This window comes from Centrocercus urophasianus, unplaced genomic scaffold (genome assembly GCF_019232065.1).
Source record: "Centrocercus urophasianus isolate 14NV4802_14NV808 unplaced genomic scaffold, USGS_Curo_1.0 seq_75, whole genome shotgun sequence".
In the NCBI taxonomy this organism is placed as follows: Eukaryota; Metazoa; Chordata; class Aves; order Galliformes; family Phasianidae; genus Centrocercus; species Centrocercus urophasianus.
This window is the reverse complement of record NW_024885366.1, coordinates 126538-146349: the sequence shown is the minus strand read 5'-3', so window position 1 is coordinate 146349 and position 19812 is coordinate 126538. Positions and strand designations below refer to the sequence as shown.

The window sequence follows — 19812 nt, the reverse complement described above, 5'->3', positions numbered from 1 at the left end:
TCCTATGGGCTGGTTGTTTTTAAGAGAGAACCAAGCCTTGTACAGGTAGAGGGAGATCTCAAAGCTAGGGAAGCTGATGTACTAGTGCATCTTTTCTTTAGCCTCTAAATGCTTACCTTTTCTTAACGACATCTACTTGCTCTTCAATTCAAATCACCAAGCAACTCCGGCTGGAAGCTATTGGTCATGGACATGGGATGTATTGGATGTTCCAATTCCTTGTTTATCAGGAGATGCAGCCGAGCTTTATAGTGCATCCCCACTCACATGATACTAAAGCTGCACAGTGGCTGTTCAGAGATTTGTTCTGGTTAAATCTCAGCCACCTGTGAGTCCTTGAGATGCAAGGATTCCAACCACTCAGTGAACGTATTCACAGGGCAATTAGTGCTGAACTTGTTCCACTGAAAAAAGCACAGATATTATGAACTGCCACCTCCTTGGACCCATTGGTTACTGTAGTAGTTGAGTGCTCAATGGGCCATTTAATTTACTCTCAGCTGGATGGATGCCAGAAGGGCTATTATGGGACAGATGGATCTCTGCTACCACACACAGGGAAGCCGGTGCTGAGTACCTTTATGGAGAGCTTTAGAACATAATTACAAAGCAGAATACAGCCTTTGTTCCTTGGTTAACACTCAGTCCCGAGCCCATCACGTTGAAATAATTTTCTGAAAGCTTTTAAAGCTACTGGGATCATTCTGAACGTTTTTGCTGTGTGAACCTCTCTGTTCTGCACTTAAATGCTAAACTACGTCTGCATTAATAAAATGAGCCCTTGTTGTCTCACTATGAACTCCTCATGTGAGAGCTGAACGGCTGCCCTGTGGCAGTGAAGCTGAAGGCCGCTTCTCGGGGCTCGGGGGCTTGGAAAACAATCTTGAGACTTTTTAAAGCAGAACAATCAGCGCGCTTTTTTTTCTTTTTTTCTTTTTTTTCGTAGGAACGCCCCAGCAGCGAGCGATTCCCGCCAGTTCTCCTCAGGGAGCGCTGCGGGCAGAGCGAGTCGCGCGCGCTGTGCTCTGCGCATGCTCCGAGTTAACGGTCCGCGAAAGGGGCGTGGCCAGGGCAGCACCGCCCCGCAGCGCCGCCTGCGCATGCGCCCTGGGCGGCGGGCGGAAGCGGGTGGGCTGAGGCGCGGAGCTCCGCCCGCTGTCGGTGGCCGCCGCCGGGGCGGGAGGGGGGGCGAGGCGGAGGGAGGCAGCGGAAAATGGCGGCAGCCGCGGTAGCGGCGGTGCGGGCCTGGTTCTGGAACGAGCGTTTCTGGCTGCCTCACAACGTGACGTGGGCCGACCTGGCTGGCGAGCCGGACGGCGGGCTGCAGTACCCGCGGGCGAGCCACGTCCTCTCCGCCTTCCCGCTGGCGCTCGGTATCTTCGCCGTGCGACTGTTGTTCGAGAGGTGAGCGCGGGGCTGGAGCCCTCTCGGAGCCCCGCGACCCTCAGGCGGCGGCCGCTGCCCTCTCCGCGCCGTGGTGCAGTGCGAGCCCGTCGGGGTCTCTTAGCAACGTGCGGCGGAGCGGGGCGGGCTGCGCGGTGCTGGGCCCGGCTTGGTTTGGCGCCCCTTCGGTTCGGCTCGGTTCTGCTCGACCCGGCTCGGTTCGGGGTCCCGTTCTCCTTTCAGGTCCCGCGTAGGCCTCAGGCCTCCGCCCGGCGCTCCTTTCATCTCTTTGCGCGGGGAGGGAGCGTCGTTGGGGCCCGAGGGCTGCGTGTGTCACGGCGGGGGAATCCCGCACGGCCCTCCCGGCCGTTCTGTACGGCCCTCCTGTGCTTTTCGGGGGCTTCGGGGCTTCCCTGTGCCGTGCTGTGGGCCCTGGCAGCCCCCTGTATGCTGAGGGGTTGCAGCACGGTGTCAGGAGAACCCCTCCTTTATTTCCCATTGCCTGGAAGCCAGCCCTGTGTGTGTCTGAGGGTGTTGGGCTGCTCGCTGCCGGTGATGTGCTCTCCCTGACAGTTCCTGGCTGAGGAGTTCGGGCCTGCTCTGCTGCCTGCTGTGTTCCTCGATGCTCTGTGGGTCCCCGAAGTGCCGGAGGTGCGGTTTGGATGCTGTCTGCCCACGGACAGATGTGGTGCAACTTTTCTCAGTCAGTTCAGCATCCCATACCCGTGTGTTACCTCTCCCCTGAGGCAGCAGTTTCTGCTCTTTGCGATGGATATCTCTTGCAGCACATGGAGCAGGCTGTGCGGCTGACAGCGATGCTAATTAGAAAAGTGCCTTGGTTAAAGAGAACACTTAGGTGTTAGAAGCCAATTAAGACACCTCAGGTACCTATCCAAATAGTTCATTAAAGGCTGAGTCAGTCCTACATTTCTGAATGAAATGAGTGGATGTGTTTCTCTGTGGAAAGCATTTAAGTGGCCAGGGACTGAATTGGTTTCATTTTTAAGGTTTTCTATAGGAAGTGCTTTTTTTTTTTTTTTTTTTTTTAAATTTTGAGCTTTCAAAGCTTAAACAAAATTGGAGACTTAAGCAGAGCAAAAAGAAAGAACTGTGAAGAAAAACATGGGTAGGAGAGAAGTGGGAGCATCTTTTCTTTCCCCCTATCAATCTTATCTCTTTCCCCAGTTCCAGAATGCTGCTTTCAGCTCAGACCAGTGCAGAGGACCTGGTAACAGACACGTGGCAGAGCCAAAGCCCACCCCTGACATCCATGGCAATCAGCAGATGAGGAAAGGGATCTGGGAGGCAGAGCTGCCCCTGGATGTTATGGGGGGGTTAGGGGAAGTCTCCTGGCTGCCCCAGTCCTGGCTGGTTCAGGTAGTTTGGGGGAGGAAATACAAAAGACTGTTTTCTCTGGAGAGAGAGAGAGGTACAGTGCATCCTGCTGCACCTAATAAGACATCATCCTGCTAGAGGCTACTTTATCTTTGTAATGCTGTGCTTATTAAATTTCTTTTGCTGTGTTAACTCAGGGAAGATTTAGGTGAAGAATTAAATGTTGCAGCAGCACAACCTGGAAACTTGTACTGCTGGCCTGGTTCCTGTGCGGGTTGCTTCCTTTTCTTTCACAGTGCTTCACTGGTGATACCCTGAAGTGAAAGCACATTGTGAGAGCGAAATCCAGGGCTGTTCCTGGGATGTTTGTTTCAAAAGACCGTATGTTTCTAGAAATATTCTCCTCTTTCTCCTGCCACTTTGAACGTGTCATGATAGTCCAGATTCATCTAATAGCATTCCTTTGTGTGCATACCCCAGCTGAGGCCTTGGGGATGATTAAGTCTTCCTTGATACACAAGTGGCAGTCAGACTCAGTGACTCAGAACTCGAATTCTGCTCTCCTGCTGCTCTTATTTTTCTTTTTTTCCTTCATTTCCCTCTGTGCTCTGTAGGAGGTCTTCTGTGTGAGGAAGTGCTTTTGTTACGCTGACATAACGTTTCTGTGGGTAATGCTCCTGTAAATCAGCCTTTGCATCACGGTATTGGTAAAATACTCATTGGGCTGAGTGAGTGTGGGAATTATGTGTGATGAAGAACTGAGCTTGCAGAGCAGAGAAAGGGCCTGGCTGAGCTGGAAGTGGGTTTTGGGGCAGGCAGGAGAAAGATGGACTTCTGCTAACGAATGTGTCAAGTCAGTGTGTTATTTCTTTTTTTCCCCCCACTGCAGGCACAAAAAGCCTCACAGGTACTGGGGAAGACCTGGAGTCTGTGACTTGTACAAGGTGATTGTAATTACACTGGAACTCCTTTTTGCTTACAGTCACTCTGGCTCTGAGGAAGGATCTGTGGTTCAGTCTGGTGCAGAAACAAAAGAAAAAGAGTTTTAGACGTTATTTTGTCAAATCTATCTGGAAATTAGGGGCAGTGCTGGAGTGAGCACTGAAACTGAGAGGTTGTGAAGAGATGAACTCTCTCTTTGGGTATGTTGACTCCAGAATGTGCTTACTCTGTAAATCTTGGCCTTAGGGAATTGTTCTTCTTTTCAGAGCTGTAGGAGGGAGTTAGCAGAGAACCTGAACCTTCCAGAACGGAGGGTTCATGAGGTACAGTGTGACTGGAAAGTGCTTGTTAGATGCTAGTCTCTGTGTTTGAAAACTGATGCTGGTTTCGATGTCTTAATAACTGGGGTGAAAATGGAGCTGGGTAGGTGTGACTTAGGCCTATAAACACATATGGGTTCATAAAACAGCAATAAAAGCATTTACATGATGAAAACACCTTGCTGGGAGGGCGCGGCACGATCTCGACCTTGGGAATTGCTCCTGCAGCAGATTTGTGTGGCATCATAAAATAATTAGGTAGGAAAGGGCCTCTGGGTCACCTTGTCCAATCCTTAAGGCAGGACCTGCCTTGGAATCAGCTTGAATTGCTTGTGGTGATGTCCAGTTGTGAACATCCCCAAGAATGGGGATTCTGGAGGGAGAGGGGATTCTACAATTAAGTTGGCATTTTCAGGTGGTCAGTGGGACCCTGGGGCGTGCTGCAGAGAGCGTGGCCAGCAGGCAAGGAAGATTCCCTTTTCTTCTGCTCTGCCCTGGGGAGACCCCAAGCTGGAGCACTGGGCCCAGTGCTGGGCTCTCCAGCTCCAGGCAGACTGTGAACTGCTGGGAGAGCGCTATGGAGGGTGCAGAGCTGTCAGAGAGGTGGAAGAGTCCTTTGCAGAGATCTTAACCCACCTGGACGCTTTCCTGTGCAACCTGTTGTGGGGAAAGTGCTTTGGGAGAGCGTTTGGGCCCTGCAGGAGGCTGGCTGTGGGCTGGAATTTGCTCCCTGCTGCATGAAGCCGTTGCTGGGTGAGAGGAGCAGCATTACCACGCTAGGCTGCACTTCCTTAACAGTGTAGAGATCCTATTTCTGTGGCTGTATCTCCATGACTGTGACTTTTCCTCTTTGCTAACATTGATATCTGCTTGCCTCCATGCACCAAGAAATGTTTGTGTGTTTTTTTTGTTTTGCTCTTTGGTCACCTGCACGCTTGGCTGAGTCCCATGCACTGCCTGTAGCCCTGCCTTGCTCTTTATTTTTTTTCCTTTCCTGACTTCTGTACACATCTGTATTTTCCCAGTGGAGGAAGCTTGTAGTCTGGAGCAATTTTGTGCAAATCTTCATTGTGTTTGTTTTGTATTCAGTGGGTCCTGAAGTGAATTATTTCTGCTTATTTCTCTTTTTCTTTTTTTTTTTGAGGTGATGCTGTTTCTTCTTTCCTTGATGCTTCAGGTTTTGAATTCCCAAATAATGCCACTTTGATGGATCATAGGGGCTTCGTTATGTTCCTCTCCTCCTTACCTGCTCTTAAACAAAAGCAGCTCTTTGTGGAGCTGTAAGCACCATCCTCCAGAAAATGAAACAGAACTGTTTGACATCCGGTGAGCTCACGTGAGCTGCTCTGCTGCTGTTCTGGTGCATCCTGGAGGAAAGAGGAGCAAAGAGATGGGCACATCATTAACATCACTTCTGGCTGGTGGTCCAGATGGTGGAGGAAGCAGTGAGCCATCAAAGCAGGGAAGAGCCAGGCTGAAAGGAAATCACTTTTTGCTGTTTTTACTTCTTTAGCTGTGGCTGTTGAAGCAGGCAGGACGTGTGAGAAACAGGGCAGGAACCCAGCGCTACGGCTGCTATTGCTTGGGGGTTATCTTCTAAAAGCAGCAGAGATCATTTAGGATTATTTGTGAGCTGATCCATAATTTCTCAAGGGAAAACCCTACAACCTGTGTCTGTTCTGCAGTGCACTTGTAGCTGTTCCTAACAGAAGCACTGAGGATGTGCTCCCAAGCATGGCTGCAGCTGGAATGCTTATAATAATGATTCTGTTGAATTTGAATCTCATCTTTTAAACACAAAGGGAAATGGCAGCAAATGCGATGGTTGGAAAAAGCAGCATTTTCTGCTTAATCACACTCTGAGTCTTCTAAATGGAATACATATGTATAATGGAGTTGCCTCTGGAACACTCTGCATTTTGAAGCAAAGTAGATGTAACGATGCCAGTGTTGGGTCCTTTTCAAAGTTGTTTTTGAGAAACAGGTTTTTGCATGCTCTCAAATTAATTAGTTAATTAATTTTTTAAAATTTGCTGTCCTTGAAAGCTGTTGCTCACCAACAGGAGAGAACGCAATTCAGGCATTCAGTACTGTGTGTGTTTTGTCTCTTGGCCAGTTTGATGCAAAGGTACAGCAAAACACAATTGGTTTTGAATGAGGATATATATGCATCAGTTGCAAAACCAGGTTTGTTTTCGGAGTGCCATAAGATTCACCAAGTGCTCAGTCAGCTTTTGGAGAACGCACTGCATGCAGTGTGAGGTGCTGAGGTGTGGGTTTCAGCCTGACTTGGGATTTCTTCCCTACCTTGCCTAGAGAAGCAAGCCACTTACGCTTCTCCCTCTTAGGGGAAAAGAAATCTGTGGTTCTGTCTTTTTTATGAACTGTGTGACTCGAACTTCCTTTTTTTTTTTTTTTTTGAGCTATGTGACACCAAGAAGCATTCTGGAAATGAGGTGTTTGATCTGCAGGGGCTCTAGCAGCCCTTTGCAGAGGGCTCATGTCAGTGATTATTATTTAGTTTTGAGTGGTGCCAGTCATGTGGGGAAACGTGTCCTGATCCTGCAAGGCCAGGGCATTTGAACTGAAGTTTTCACATTAAATGTGTTACAATATGTCCTCCCTGCAGTTACCAGTTGGGTTACCTAAAGGTACGTGTTCCTTAGAGCAACAGTGAAGATCTTCAGAAGCATTTTGGAGAGGTTTTGCAGTCTGTGAGAGGCTGGGGCTGTGACTTGGGCGAGGAAAACATGCCTTGTTTTAATCCATCTCTTTGTGTTTCAGGTTTATTGCCAAGCCGTGTGCCATAAACCTCGGCATACAAGACAGTGGAGCTCACAGAGCCCAGCCCAATGCGATTTTAGAGAAAGTGTTTACATCCATCACGAAGGTGAGTTTCACTGCTAGGAACAGAGACCTGCAAAGGTGAGGGTGTGGGTTTCTGTCTCCCACTTCTTTGGTTTAAGAAATGTGTTCCATCCACAGTGCATTCATCCACGTGTTCTTTATTTTCCATTGCCTCTGACATGTCCGTCTTGCAGGAAAGTAAATTCTCTTTATGGCTGATTTGTGCTTTTGCACACAGAAGAATCTTTTCTGAATCAAAATTGTCCTCTTTTAAAATAAGAGTTTTCTTCCTATAGTTCCCTGCTTCTGTCCCTGCTGTTACTGCTGTAATGGGCAGTAATTGTTGGTTTACAAAAAAATTGCCTGGCATCTTTCACTTCCTACTGGAAAAGCACTGCTCTGTTGTGATCTGCTTCTCTGCTTTCATTGGCCATCTGGGGGAATGCTTTCCTCTTCCTGTGCCAAGTGGAAGTCACTTGCTCAAGTAAAAGCATTCTGTCCATGGAAGTGCGCCCTGACGAGTGGTGGGATGCTGAATGTTGGCAGCAGGTATTGCTTTTATTCTGCATTTCATGGCTTTTCTCTTGCTTGAGCTGGCAGTGCTCCTTCACTTTAGAATGACAGAGCTGCGTGCTGTCTGTGCTTTTGGATGTTGACAGTTAAATCAGCACAGGTGGTGGGATAGATTTTCATTAAAGATATTGAAATGGAAGGCTTTATCTTCTCGTTTGGTGATGCTGAACTCCATTTTGAGTGGAGCAGAAAAAGCACTTGGTGAAGGAGGGGAAATTCTATAAAAGCCTCAGCAGAACTCACCTCATGGGAACAGTGAGGTTCAGGAGCACTTGGGATGAGACGTGAACAGGAAGGCCCCTGTGATTTGATGCCATGTGCTGGGAGGGCTTTAATGCAGGGGATGCCCTTGAAATTAATGTTGAGGAAACCCATGGGGTTGCGTGCTGTGCAGTACTTATCTAGCTTCTATGAAAAACAGAGCTTTGTTTAACTATGCCAGTATGCTCGTGTGCTGTCAGATTTGGAGAATGGAAATGTAGGGTGGCTCTGATGCAGAGGGAAGAGATTTCATTATTATCTGCAGTGAGAAAGTCCTGGTTTCAGTACTGCAAATCAGATGACAGATTATCTTGTTTTTCAGTTCAGCAATCTGGTGACTCTGTATTACATGAGCATTCTACATAGCTTTCTGGGTTTGTTTGTAACTTAAGTGGTAAAATGTGTTTATCGTCTTTCAGTTGTAAGAGCTCCCTGGCAGAGCTTGTTAAAAGGACACTGGTCTGAAACTAGCGTGGCTTATCTCACCATGGGCCATTGTAGAGGTAGTTATCAGGTTTTGTTCACTCTTTCTGCTCCTGTAAATCCACTGTCGTTGTTCAAACAAACTGCCAGTAGAGTTTCCAGTGAGAGAACAGGGATGCATTCTTTATTGTGCAACTATTTCCGTTTTCAAGTTTAATTGTATCCATGCACTCTAAAAGTGGTAATGGAAATGACGCCATCTCTCTGATGCCTTTTTTGAATCTATAAACATCAGATGTGTTAAAACCGAATTCTTACTTTAAAGTTTCCATAAACTTCACAGTGAATCCTGTCCCTTAAGTGTATTCAGCTGTCATGTTCTTGAGTTCCAGACAGCCTGAGTTGATCTGCAGGTTTTAACAGGCAGGACAGGGCATTTTAAAAGCCCCTCCTCTTCTCCTCCCAAACTAAGAAACAGAACTACATTCTCTGTAGTGATGTGCTGTCAAATGATGAAGTAGATGAGGAAATGTTAAACCACAAGCATTCCGAGTACTTAAGTAATTAGTGGCTTTTGAAAGTTGAATATGAATGAGTATGGCAACAGGTTCCTGCTTCTGGCATAGTGCTAGTGTCAGGGTTAAAAATGTACGCAGTGCCTTCGTTGTGGGTTTTGTCATCTGTGCATGGGTCCTACTGTAGTGTACAGAGGATGTCAAACTGAAAGCAGGTTGAGAAGGAGGAGAACTGACGTTTGTTTCATTTTCCTTCAGTCTCCAGATGGAAAAAGGTTAGAAGGCTTGTCAAAGCAGCTAGACTGGGATGTTCGAAAGATCCAACGCTGGTTTCGGCATCGGAGGAACCAGGACAAACCCACCACCATCACTAAATTTTGTGAGAGCATGTATGTTCGTGCAGAGGCTGGGATGTGCCTCCATCTCAGAGCTCCAGCTCTTTGTTCTCTCTTCTCACTGAAGTTGTGGTCAGCTGTTAACTTAAACTGGTGCCTGGGGGTTGGCTGGCAGGAGGCAAATTCTCCTGTAGGCAAGTGGAAGAAGTGAGGAGAGCTTCATAGCGTTCAGCTATGTTTGATATATGTACATGAAAGCCCAGAACACTTGCACAGGAGTTACTCTTGTCAGTGATGTACAGCTTGTGAGAGTGAGCCATGGCCGTAACGCGGGCAGTGACACTTCAGTGTGTGTGTGTACACATCTGCATGTGCACAGTTCAGTAATTACACTGAAGACAAGCTGGCTGTCTGCACAGTTATGCTGTAGCATTTTTCCCAGGCACGGTGACCTTATGGCTTACAGTGATGTATGTACTTCTATGGACACATCCTGGATTTCTCTGCTTTTCCCTTCAGTCCATTCCTTTGTTCTTTGTTTCTTTCTGAGTGCTTGTAGTTCCCCTGTTAGTGCAGTAGCATCTGAGTGCTTCTTTCCTGACTTGTTTTCTTCTGTGCTGGTTTCTTTCCTTTCCAGTAATTTTCTTCATATTAATTCTTCCTCCAGTATGATTTTGCCTACTTAAAGCCGCAAGGTAAGAAGGATAATTACATGTATTAGGATATCTTCTGAATAACAGCTACTTTTCTTGTTATCTTGACATTGTATATTAAAGCGTATGAATGCTGCATGCTCACTCTGAACTTGGCTGTCAATGCCAACAAGTGTGGTGTGAAAGCTCTCAAATGGGTTTATCCTCACACAACGTTTACAAATGAAGGATTAACAATTAGTGGGTGAATACTTTTCAGCTGTCAGAATTGCTTTTTTCACAGTTGTTTCAGGTTTTGTTACAAATATTAAACAGAAACGATTTCTGGTTCATGTTTTTGTACTTTGCTTTTTTTTTTTTCCCAGGTGGAGATTTACCTTCTATTTAAGTATATTTCTTTATGGAATCAGGTTTCTCTGGACGGTGAGTTGATCTGGCACACCCCTCCTCACCCTCCCATCTGGTTTTTCTGTGTGTTGTGCCACTGGGTTCGCACTGCACTGCTGAAATTTCAGGGCTTTGACTACAGTGTCCCTTCTGTGCTTGCACCTAGCTTCAAAGAAGAGGAGTTTGGTAATCGTCAACTCCGTGTGCCCTTATTTGAGATCCTGGAGTTTCTATGTAAAGGCCACTTTGACAATATGAGAAAGCTTCTAAACAAATCTGTCATTATGGAAATACTAGAAGTTTATTTGTTACTTTACACCAGAATAGGACAGACCTGACTTTTTGGTGTGGAGAGGTTTTGCTTTCTTCCCATAGGGATACACATTTATCTCTGGGTCTTTATTATTAGAGCTGCTTGCTTCTTTGAATTTCGGTTGCGTTACAATTTGCCTTTGGGTGCAGAATGATTATTTCAAATCATTATTTTGTCTAACAGTAAATTTAGCTTGGAACGAAGGTAAAATTTCAGTGAACTGGAACTGTATTGGTTGATGCCTTAGATAAGGGAATTAAAAAGACCAGCAGAATAATAAACTCGACTTTTCCCTTCAGGCACCCTGGTTTTGGGACACACGACAGTGCTGGTACAGCTACCCCTTTCAGGTAGGAGATAAAAACTTAGTAGATTCAAATCTCCTGTGCAATTTCTTATTTCTGTTAATGACAGCAAGTTGTAATTGGGTAGTCTCAACTCTTTCTCGTTCTGTGGATGCTACCCAGGCCTGGTAAGCTTCCCAAGTAGTGAAGAGCCATCCCTTTTTTGAAGGCACAAAGATAACAGTGTTTTGTGTCTTCCAATTCTGGTTATGTAGGTTTGTCAACAGTGGTGTTTTCTCACATAGAGTAGACTCAACTCGTATTTGTTTTGTGTTTTCTTCCTGCTGAGATTAGAAAAAGTAATTTACTCACAGTGTTATTTTAATTATGCATCAAGTGTGATTGTGGAGAGGCCAACCAGTGTGGTTCAGTTTGTTTTTCCTAATCCAGGAGGCTGCAGTGCAATTTTTAAACACTGAGCTTCATTCAGAACCTGAGATTCTCCTGTCAAACACGCAAGGTTGCTTGTGTGACTGAGCCTGTAGGAAGGCGGCTGTTGCTTAAGCTTGTGTTAACTAAGCCTTAATTCTGGATCTTTTAACTCATGCCTTATCATTCTGAAGGGAACACGGCAGGAGAGAAAGGAAGGAAAAAGTAGATTGTAATGTAAATTTTGAAGTAGTTTGTCTTCTAACTGTGCTGTCTTTGTTTGTTTTCCAGCCTCTAACATCCAGGCTTTATTATTACTATATCTTGGAGCTGGCCTTCTACTGGTCTCTCATGTTTTCTCAGTTTACAGACATTAAACGGAAGGTGAGGTTAACCAGAATTGCACTAACTGCTTTGCTGAATAGACCAGGCTAACAAAAACTGTCAGTGTGCGTGGCCAGTAAAGCTGAAATGTAGTAATAACAGAATTTTCCTCATTCACATCTCTCTGTAGCTCCTTCTCTACTCATTACAATCCTAGAGGAAGGGAGGAATGAGTTGCTATGTGACCTGGTGTATCCTTGAGAGGCTCTTTCGTCTTCCAGGGGAAAGAACAGAATCACTCAATACCTCCTAATAAACAGTTAGCAAGTTGCTGGGGGGAAAAAAAAAGAGATTTTGACTTTAAGGCTTTCAAAAGGACAGGAAAATAAAATGCTCCAAGCATCGGCTTGCTGAGCACGATGAGAAAATGGCAAATGCTGAAGCAATAATACGTGCTTTTTGAAAATAATTTTTTGTCTTGTGTCAGAATGATGACTGGTCATGATTGCTGGAATCTAATTCTGTTGTGCTGCATTCTAGGATTTGGTTCATTGTTGCTGTTGGAAAACAGTTCATAGTAAATCGTGGCTTATTGCTTCTGCTGTACAAACTGCAAAGTAACAAAGTATTCCCATTCTTGCATCAGCTGTTGGGGGAAAAAAAAAGTGATTGTTTTTTTTCTGTACTGAAATATTAGCTCCAAGATGCAAAATAACTTGGAGCTGCAGAAAAGAAGTGAATAACAGCATCTGTGATACTGTTTACAATATTTAATTCTATATCCTCTGTTACACTCCCCATGGTAAGGTGCACTGATGTAAAATGTAAGCGTTGTACCCAGGGGACTGAACTAGAAAACAGCCCTGAACTGCATTGAACAAAGTTTTTGAATGGAGCAGCCCAGCTCTTGCTGTTGGATTATCTTCTGTTCTGTGGCTGCTATGCTCTGGCAGGCTTTTGCATGCTGACAACGGTAACAGCAGCGTACTTATAATTTGTGCCAAGTGCTGAAAAGACCAGCAGTGTGACTGTAAAGCCAAAGGGAACCAGAAATAAGGGCCGTATGTTGTCCTGTCAATCCTTTCAGAGGATTCTGCAGCCATACTTGTCTTTGTCTTGAGTGTTTGTGCCAGAGATTGTGCTGTGCCTGTGCATGCAGTTACAGCTTCACAGAAGCACGCATGCTGGGAGAGACCTTTCTGGAGCCTCCGGTGATGGTGGCTGGTGTGTGATGAGCTGTGCTTTGTGTGGAGTCCGAGTCTGAACTGAAGTCATCCTGTGACTTCAGTTGGTCAGTTTTGTGGCTCTGCTCCAGGCATATGTATTTGTTTGACAGCCGAAGGATCTTAATTCATCTTTCTGTTTCCAGGACTTCCTGATCATGTTCGTCCATCATTTGGCTACAATTGGGCTCATTACGTTCTCTTACATGAATAATATGGTGCGTGTTGGAACACTGGTGCTGTGTCTCCATGATGCATCTGATTTTCTCTTAGAGGTAAGTTTCCTTTTCAGTCTTTCTGTACCTAATGCTGGGGTGCTCTCAGGGAAGCAAGCAGACTTCCCTATTTTTGCTGAGCAGCATTAAACATGCTGTAATATCTGCGTTGCTGATCCTGCTTTGTCAGCTTTTCCTCATAACTGCTGTCGTGCTGAGAATAATCCCTAAGTATTCCTAACTCCTTACAAGCGTGATGTCTTGAGGATTTTGGAGTTCTATAGCCTGGTAATTACACAAGTGCACAAAGGGAGTAATATTCTCATGTTTCTCATCTCTTCTAGGCTGCAAAGTTAGCCAATTATGCCAAGTACCAGCGTCTCTGTGATGCCTTCTTCATGCTCTTTGGTGTTGTGTTCATTGTTACACGTTTGGGCATTTATCCATTCTGGTAAGCACCTTGAACTGTAAGGTCTTGTTTGTTTTTTCAGTCCTTTAAGAAAAGCATTTGTACCTCTTGCAAGCAGTGCAGAATGTCCCTTACGGCAGCCTGAGGTTGCAGACAATCCAAGTGCTGTGTGGAGCAGTGCTTTTAAACAGGAGTATGAAGAAACCTCTCAGCAGTCAGTAAGAGAGAGTGTGAGAAGTGACTGGAATCTTAACACACAGCTGGCCTCTCTTTCTCTTGCTGTAAAGTGATGACAGCGCTCATTAGTGGAGCACAGTCAGCTGCTATCTGAATAGCTCAGAGCACTGTTTGCTTCTCTTGACTTGAGAAGTTTTGGAAATGGTTACAGAAGAGGCATAATTTCTTGAAGAAAATTTAATTTCTGAGTATCTGGCTTAGTCATCAGTGCTGCTTTTGATTTCTTGTGTCCTGCCCTTGAGTCGTGACTATTTAGAGCCTGAAATAGGTCTGAAGATTCTTCTATGTGAGGTGCAACCCTAAACAGATTATAGCTAATTGTTCTATAATGAAGTTCTGTGCTGACCCAGTAGGTCAGGCTCAGTGAGGGTGGTCGTGGTTATGTTCTCCACCTTCTTTCTGTTGAAAGAGTGCACAGAAAATTTGTCTTGGTATCAGAATTGCAATTAAAGCTCTTGTTTCCCAGCGAATGCATCAAGGGAATCAAGATAAGGAAAGGTTTTGGTACTCAAGTTTGCAGAGTTTCTTTCCCTTGATAGATGAGATTGTTGTCATTGTTCTCCTTGCTGTAGTCTGTTGTGAGGTGATGCTCTTGCATCATGCTATTACTCAGCAGCCCTGTGAATCTTTAATGTGTTTTCCACTGGCTGTAATGTAACTCCTCATCTTTACAGAGAAATCTGACAAGCTTGCTGTGGTATTGCAGACCTTATACTAGTTCAGCTCACGTATATTCACTTCCCTGTTTAGCAGTGTAAAGCACTGCAAGACCTCTGGAGCTGCATACAGTTCACTAATAAGCTGGCCACAAATTAGCTGTTCCTGTAGCTGCACTTTGGGGCCTTGGGTTCTTCTTCGACAGGCTTGTTTCTCTTTTCCTGTAAAATGTTAAAAGCTATGCAAAACTAATGGTGCCTTTAAAGGTCTCTCCACGCATCTCTACTTCACGAAATCTAAATTGTTTAATACATCACTTAAGTGCTGGCAGTAACTTCCAGCGATGAGAACAGCAAAACAGTCCTGAAAGAAACCAAAAATGCTTTGTCTGTGAAGCAGTTTGTTGTCTTCCAGCTTGGCAGGAGGAATCTAAAAGTAGGAGGGAAGGGAGAGAGGCCAACTAGGAATAAAATCTGCATGGTTTTTAAAAAATGGGTGAAGGATGAATGTGTTAACAGTTGTTTTAGTGACCAGAGCAGTTTGACATCACTTCCTGTGAAGTTATTATAAACTCTGTGGAGAAGGAAATTGGCAGCAGATCCGTATGCGTAACCAAACTGCATAACATTCACGTCTTCTGTTTGTTGCTCAGTTCCAGTGTTTCTAATTGGATTTAGTCTGTCTCCTAACTCTGGCCAGAGATCAGATGCATCACCGCTCTGACAGGAGCAAAGCAACAGATGCTTAAGTGAGATGCACACTGCTGTGCATCTGGCCAGTCATCTGAATGGAGAGCTGGAAGCCATACTACCAGCACAGCCGATCTGTAATGTGTTTCTGGATCTCTTAGGATTTTGAATACAACGCTATTCGAAAGCTGGGAACTGATTGGGCCTTATCCTTCCTGGTGGCTGTTCAATGGCCTTTTGGTAACCCTGCAGATCCTGCATGTCATCTGGTCCTATCTCATCGTTCGCACTGCCTACAAGGCCCTCGTGCGGGGAAAGGTAAGGTGTTGGGGGCTGGTTTGGGTCCCCTTTTCTACAAGCTCTGTGAAGGAATTAAGAGAAATGGAGCCATTAGCAAGGGCTGGTGCTAGTTCTCAAGGTAATTACATAATGATTGCTTTGTAGAGCAGTTGGTTTCTTTTTTTTAACCCTGGTTGCTCTGCAGACCAGAGCTGCCAAATACATACAGAGGCAGGGATGCTTTCCTCTCTGTTCTGTTCATGCAAGGAAACACCACCATTTTCCAGTGCACTGAGATATGGTGACTGCTTGTTGCTTTGTCTGGAGTTAAAGGTGGTAGAAAGCTCTTTTTAAAATAATCATTTAGAATGTCTTTCAGCTCCTAGCTTTCCAACATCTGCTGATTCTTGGGTTGCACTGAGAATTATGCATCTTCCCTTTTAGCAGTGAATGGCTTTTGGTTGCCGGTGGGAGACAGGCATTGAGGTGCAGTGGCAAAGTTTCCAGTACTCTCAGAAGTACTGGAGAGCAAGCTGGTTGTCACTGGGCTAATGGGCTGCAGTCTAGCTCCAGTTCTAAGTATTCCAATTTTAGCTGGGGGAGGGAGGAGGGGAGTGTTGGGAAGGGGGAGGGTTGAGACTCCAGCAGCTGGTAAGTGGCAGATGTTATCCTAAGAGCAAACAGTGCTGATGTTGGGCTGCAGCCTAAGTTGCCAGGCTTAAAAGTTGTACTTCAACTGGAGGCATGAGACAGGGCAAGCAGCCTAGGAACTGTTTGACACCCAGCCAGCCCATCAGAAGCCACTTCCTTTGCATCTACCAGAGCGCAACAGATGGTTTGCTAGCACAAATGCCTTTTTTGTCATCTATCTGATATCTTGATCTGAGTTTCTCTTACAGCTATACTTTGTGTTTGACTTCTTAGCTGCCCACACATGAAATGTAACCTTGAAATACATATCTGTTTATGACAGTGTTTGTTAGGGGAAAATGTATTTTAGAGCATGCACAGGAGTTTTTCATCTGTTCCCCACAGCTGCTACTGCAAGGCTCTTATTTTCTGTGCAGCTGTTCCTACAGCTCAGGTCTGTGTCTTTTCCCTTTCCTTGCTTTTCTCCTGTCCAGGTGACCTAGCCAGAGAAGGGATTCTGAGCTTTGTCTTCTTCACTCTTTTCTCACTCCTTTTCCTCTGCTGTGCCAGATTGGAGCTGGACAGTTTCATCCTTTGCATGTAAGTGTGATCTGCACTTCTGTTTCTACCCTGTTTCTAGGCTGAGGGGAACACAAAGCTCTGGTCTTGGGGCTTCAGCTGGGTGATGTCTTCCCTTAAAACGTTTGTTTCCCTGGCTGATGCAGTGCTGGCCCTGATCCAGTTTTAAAATGCAGGTTCTCCAAAGGTCTGAGCAGTGTTTTGTGGCTTGTTCTGATGTCCTCACTTGTATGATTTGTAGGTTCACAAAGACTCTGATGTCTATGTCTGTAGTGCTCATTAACACACTGCTGAGTGAAAGAGGACAGCAGAAAAGCAGACCTTTTTGTGAAAGTAGTTGTGGGAAGTAGAGTGAGACCTCTGCTTCCTTCCAGTGACCCTTTGAACTTCCAGTACAGGAGGAGGTACCAGAAGTTTTGGCTACAGACAAAAGCAAATACACCCACAGGCCCATCAAAACCTATCCTGGAGATCATTATCTGGCTTTCTGCCACATCTTCCTTGGAGCTGAAACCTTCCCACCAGGTGCTGTTTGAAAGCCAGAATCCAGGCACAGAACAGGCAGAGCAGGATCAATTTCTGAAGCACCTGAAAGCAATCTCCCCACAAAGTGCTTGCACGTGAGGTGAATGAGGGCTGTTAGTTGCAGGCAGAAGTGTGAAGAGCCTGCCCTAGGGGATGTAAAGCAGGAGCCATTTGTGCATCCAGTTGGCAATGGTGAGTTTACAGCTCTGGAGCCCAGCCAGCGACCAAGGTGCTTATTTGCAGTTGGGGCCTGGATTATGGTCCCTTCTTTTGTGTGCTGGTGCACTGCATTTCCATGGCACTCCCACAGCAGGTAGCAGCGACGTGAAGCAGAGCTGTGCCTGAGGGTTGTTCCAAAGGTTCAAAGCCCCACATACAAATGCATTGGCTGACTGTGTAGTCACCTTACAGCCAAAGCCATAACCATAGGGCAGTTCCCCACAGGCTGAGGGGAATTCAGCTCCTGGGCTGGTGTTACGTTGTCGTCTCTGTTCTGCAGCCTGCTGCCCAACTGTGCTGCTCCTCATAAACGACTTCTCACAGATGAACGACAAGCAGTGAAAATGGGAGGCACTTTGTGCAAACAGCATTGTGATAAATATAGCTGGTTAATTTTTAAAATATCAAAGGCAGTCCCTGTAGGACAAAGTGTTCTTTCTAGAACTGATAGATATGTATTTTGTCATTGTATTTGCTGATTGTTATGGTGTGAGAAGATTTATTATTGTTATTGAAAACAAATTTATCTGGAAAAGCAACCTTTAACCAGTCTAGAATGCACCTCTTGGAAGCCAAGATCTCTAACATCCTCTGATGTGATGAGCGTGAAGCGTGGTGCCTCACAGTGTACAGCTTTCAGAAGGCAGAGCTTCTCATTCCCAGCTGTCTTTTTCTACGTCTGTCTTGTGTTCTGCATGTGATGACAGGCTCTTCAAGCTTTAAGTTAATAAGGGTGGAGTGCAGAAGGCAGTTGTCACTGGGGCTGGTTAATCCCTTCCGTACAACCTTCTACTGCTGTAACTTTCTGTGAATTTACCAACTTCTCCCCTTTCCACTACCAAATCTCACTTGGATTGTTCAGGTATCCAAAGATGACCGCAGCGATGTAGAAAGCAGCTCTGAGGAGGAGGATGTGACGTCCAACAGCACAAAAGGAGTTTTCAGCACTTCGAGCAATGGCTCCAACCGCATTAACGGCCACGTGGCCGGCGGGCAGTGGACAGAGGAGGAATAAGGCCCTGGGTTGGCCTTGAGCAAACACGAACTTGTCTCTGCATATTTAGATGTGTTGAACTCTGCATTCCCAAGTGATTTTTAATCAAGATACCCCTTCCCCAGAAACCTCCAGCAAATCTGAAACGGGCACAATCCAGACCAGTCCAAGGCTTGGCATGACAGAAGGGAGAAAGCCAATTACTAGGGCAAAGAGCAAGCTGCAGATTTCACTTTAAGCCATTTTGTACTTCAATCTTAGCGCCATCGACGTTTGCAGAGGTATCTTTGTATTTGACAAACTGGTTTGTACTGGGATCAACTCAAGGTGGAATGAGTTTGGGCTCAACTGGCCACGGTTGGTGAATGCACTGCCAGCGACGACGGCTCATCCAACGCAGGGTCAGCATCGTCTCCTTGAGGCACTCTGTAAGCAGCTCAGAGCATGGGGAGTGCCTGGTTTTTGCTCCCCACATACAGGCTGCAGCAGACTCATCCCTTTGTGCTACAGCCAAGCTCTGCGTTGCATTGTGCTACAACAGAAAAGTTGCTCCAGCTTCTCTGGGGTGCTCTGTGTTAAGGAGGCTATAGCTTGTTAACTCTGCTCTCAAGAGGGACCAGGCCAGCATTTGCTGCCTCTTCTGGTGCTGAAAGCCCCTCTGAAGCCTCAGTGACAGCCATCTGAAACAGGGGAGGGGATTCATTATTGCCCCAAAGACAAGTATCACAATATGTACCTTTTAAATCTTCTTTTTTTTCTTTTGCAAGTTGTGGTTTTGAAGACATTTCTAGATCTACTGGATGCAGTTGGCTGAGCGAGGAACTTGAGGGCAGACCAATGCTGGGGGCTGTTCTTAGCTTTCCACATAATGAGGGGTTTCAGTCCTGCTCAACTGTGTTTTAGGACAGAAGTTAGAATGGTGCTGCTCTCATTCTGCAATTTTTGTGGAGGAAATCACTGGGCTGGAAAAGCAGCCACACTGTGGGTTATGCTTCTTTTTTTACTCGATGGTACTTGGGGGCAATGGAGGACCTGCATGTCAGTCACGAGCAGAATTTTGGGAACTTCTTGAGTTGTTACCGTTTTATACTGTTGTTTACTCTTATCTCGATTAAAAAACAAAACAAAAACAAACAAACAAAACCAACAAAGCACTTCAGAACTATGTTTCACTTTGTTAATTTTAAAAAAAATGAAATCAGTGACTTTGTCCTGGTGGTCAGCAGGATGATTGTGAACCAGCAGTGTGCCCTGGTGGCCTATGGGAGGATAGGGTGCACTGCACCATGCTGGACCAGCAGGGTAATGGAGATTCTCCCACTCCTCTGCACTGAGGAGGATGCAGCTCAAGCACTGGGCCCAGTGCTGGGTAGGCTGGGAACTGCTGGGAGAGCCCCGCGGGGGCTGCAGAGCTAGTGGGGACAGGCTGTGAGAGCCCCAGGGTTGTTCAGGTGGGGGAGAAGGCCAACAGGGGTTCAGACCAACTCTCGGCAATGTCTGAAGGGTGGGGGGCAGGAGCACGGGGCCAGGCTCTTTTCAGGACCAAGGGCCACCGGGCACCAACAGGAATCAGAAAATTCCACCTGAACAGAAGGAAAAACTTCCTTGAGGAAGCCCGGGCACACAATGCCTAGAGAGGTCGGGGGGCTCCTCTGGAGAGACCCAAACCCACCGGAATGCTTCCTCTGCAACCTGCCGGAGGGGTTTGGGCTCAGAGGGCCCTTCAACCCCTACGGCTGTGACCGTCAGTCCCTTCCCCGCGGTACTCAGCGAGTGCTGACCCGAGATCCCCGTTCTCCGTTCCCCCAGCACACAGCCGCACAACCACACTC

The 19812-nt window shown here is 46.2% G+C and overlaps 1 protein-coding gene across 1 annotated transcript; it reads left to right on the top strand.

Moving 5' to 3' along the window:
• The first annotated feature begins 1191 nt into the window (after window positions 1–1191).
• On the top strand, window positions 1192–19134 carry CERS5 (ceramide synthase 5). Its single transcript, XM_042838265.1, has 10 exons — window positions 1192–1404; window positions 6765–6870; window positions 8858–8988; window positions 9953–10010; window positions 10587–10637; window positions 11292–11384; window positions 12694–12822; window positions 13107–13213; window positions 14916–15072; window positions 17849–19134. The coding sequence occupies exons 1-10, from the start codon at window positions 1214–1216 to the stop codon at window positions 17999–18001; spliced, it is 1176 nt and encodes a 391-aa protein (XP_042694199.1). The 5' UTR covers window positions 1192–1213; the 3' UTR covers window positions 18002–19134.
• The last annotated feature ends 678 nt before the right edge of the window (window positions 19135–19812 follow it).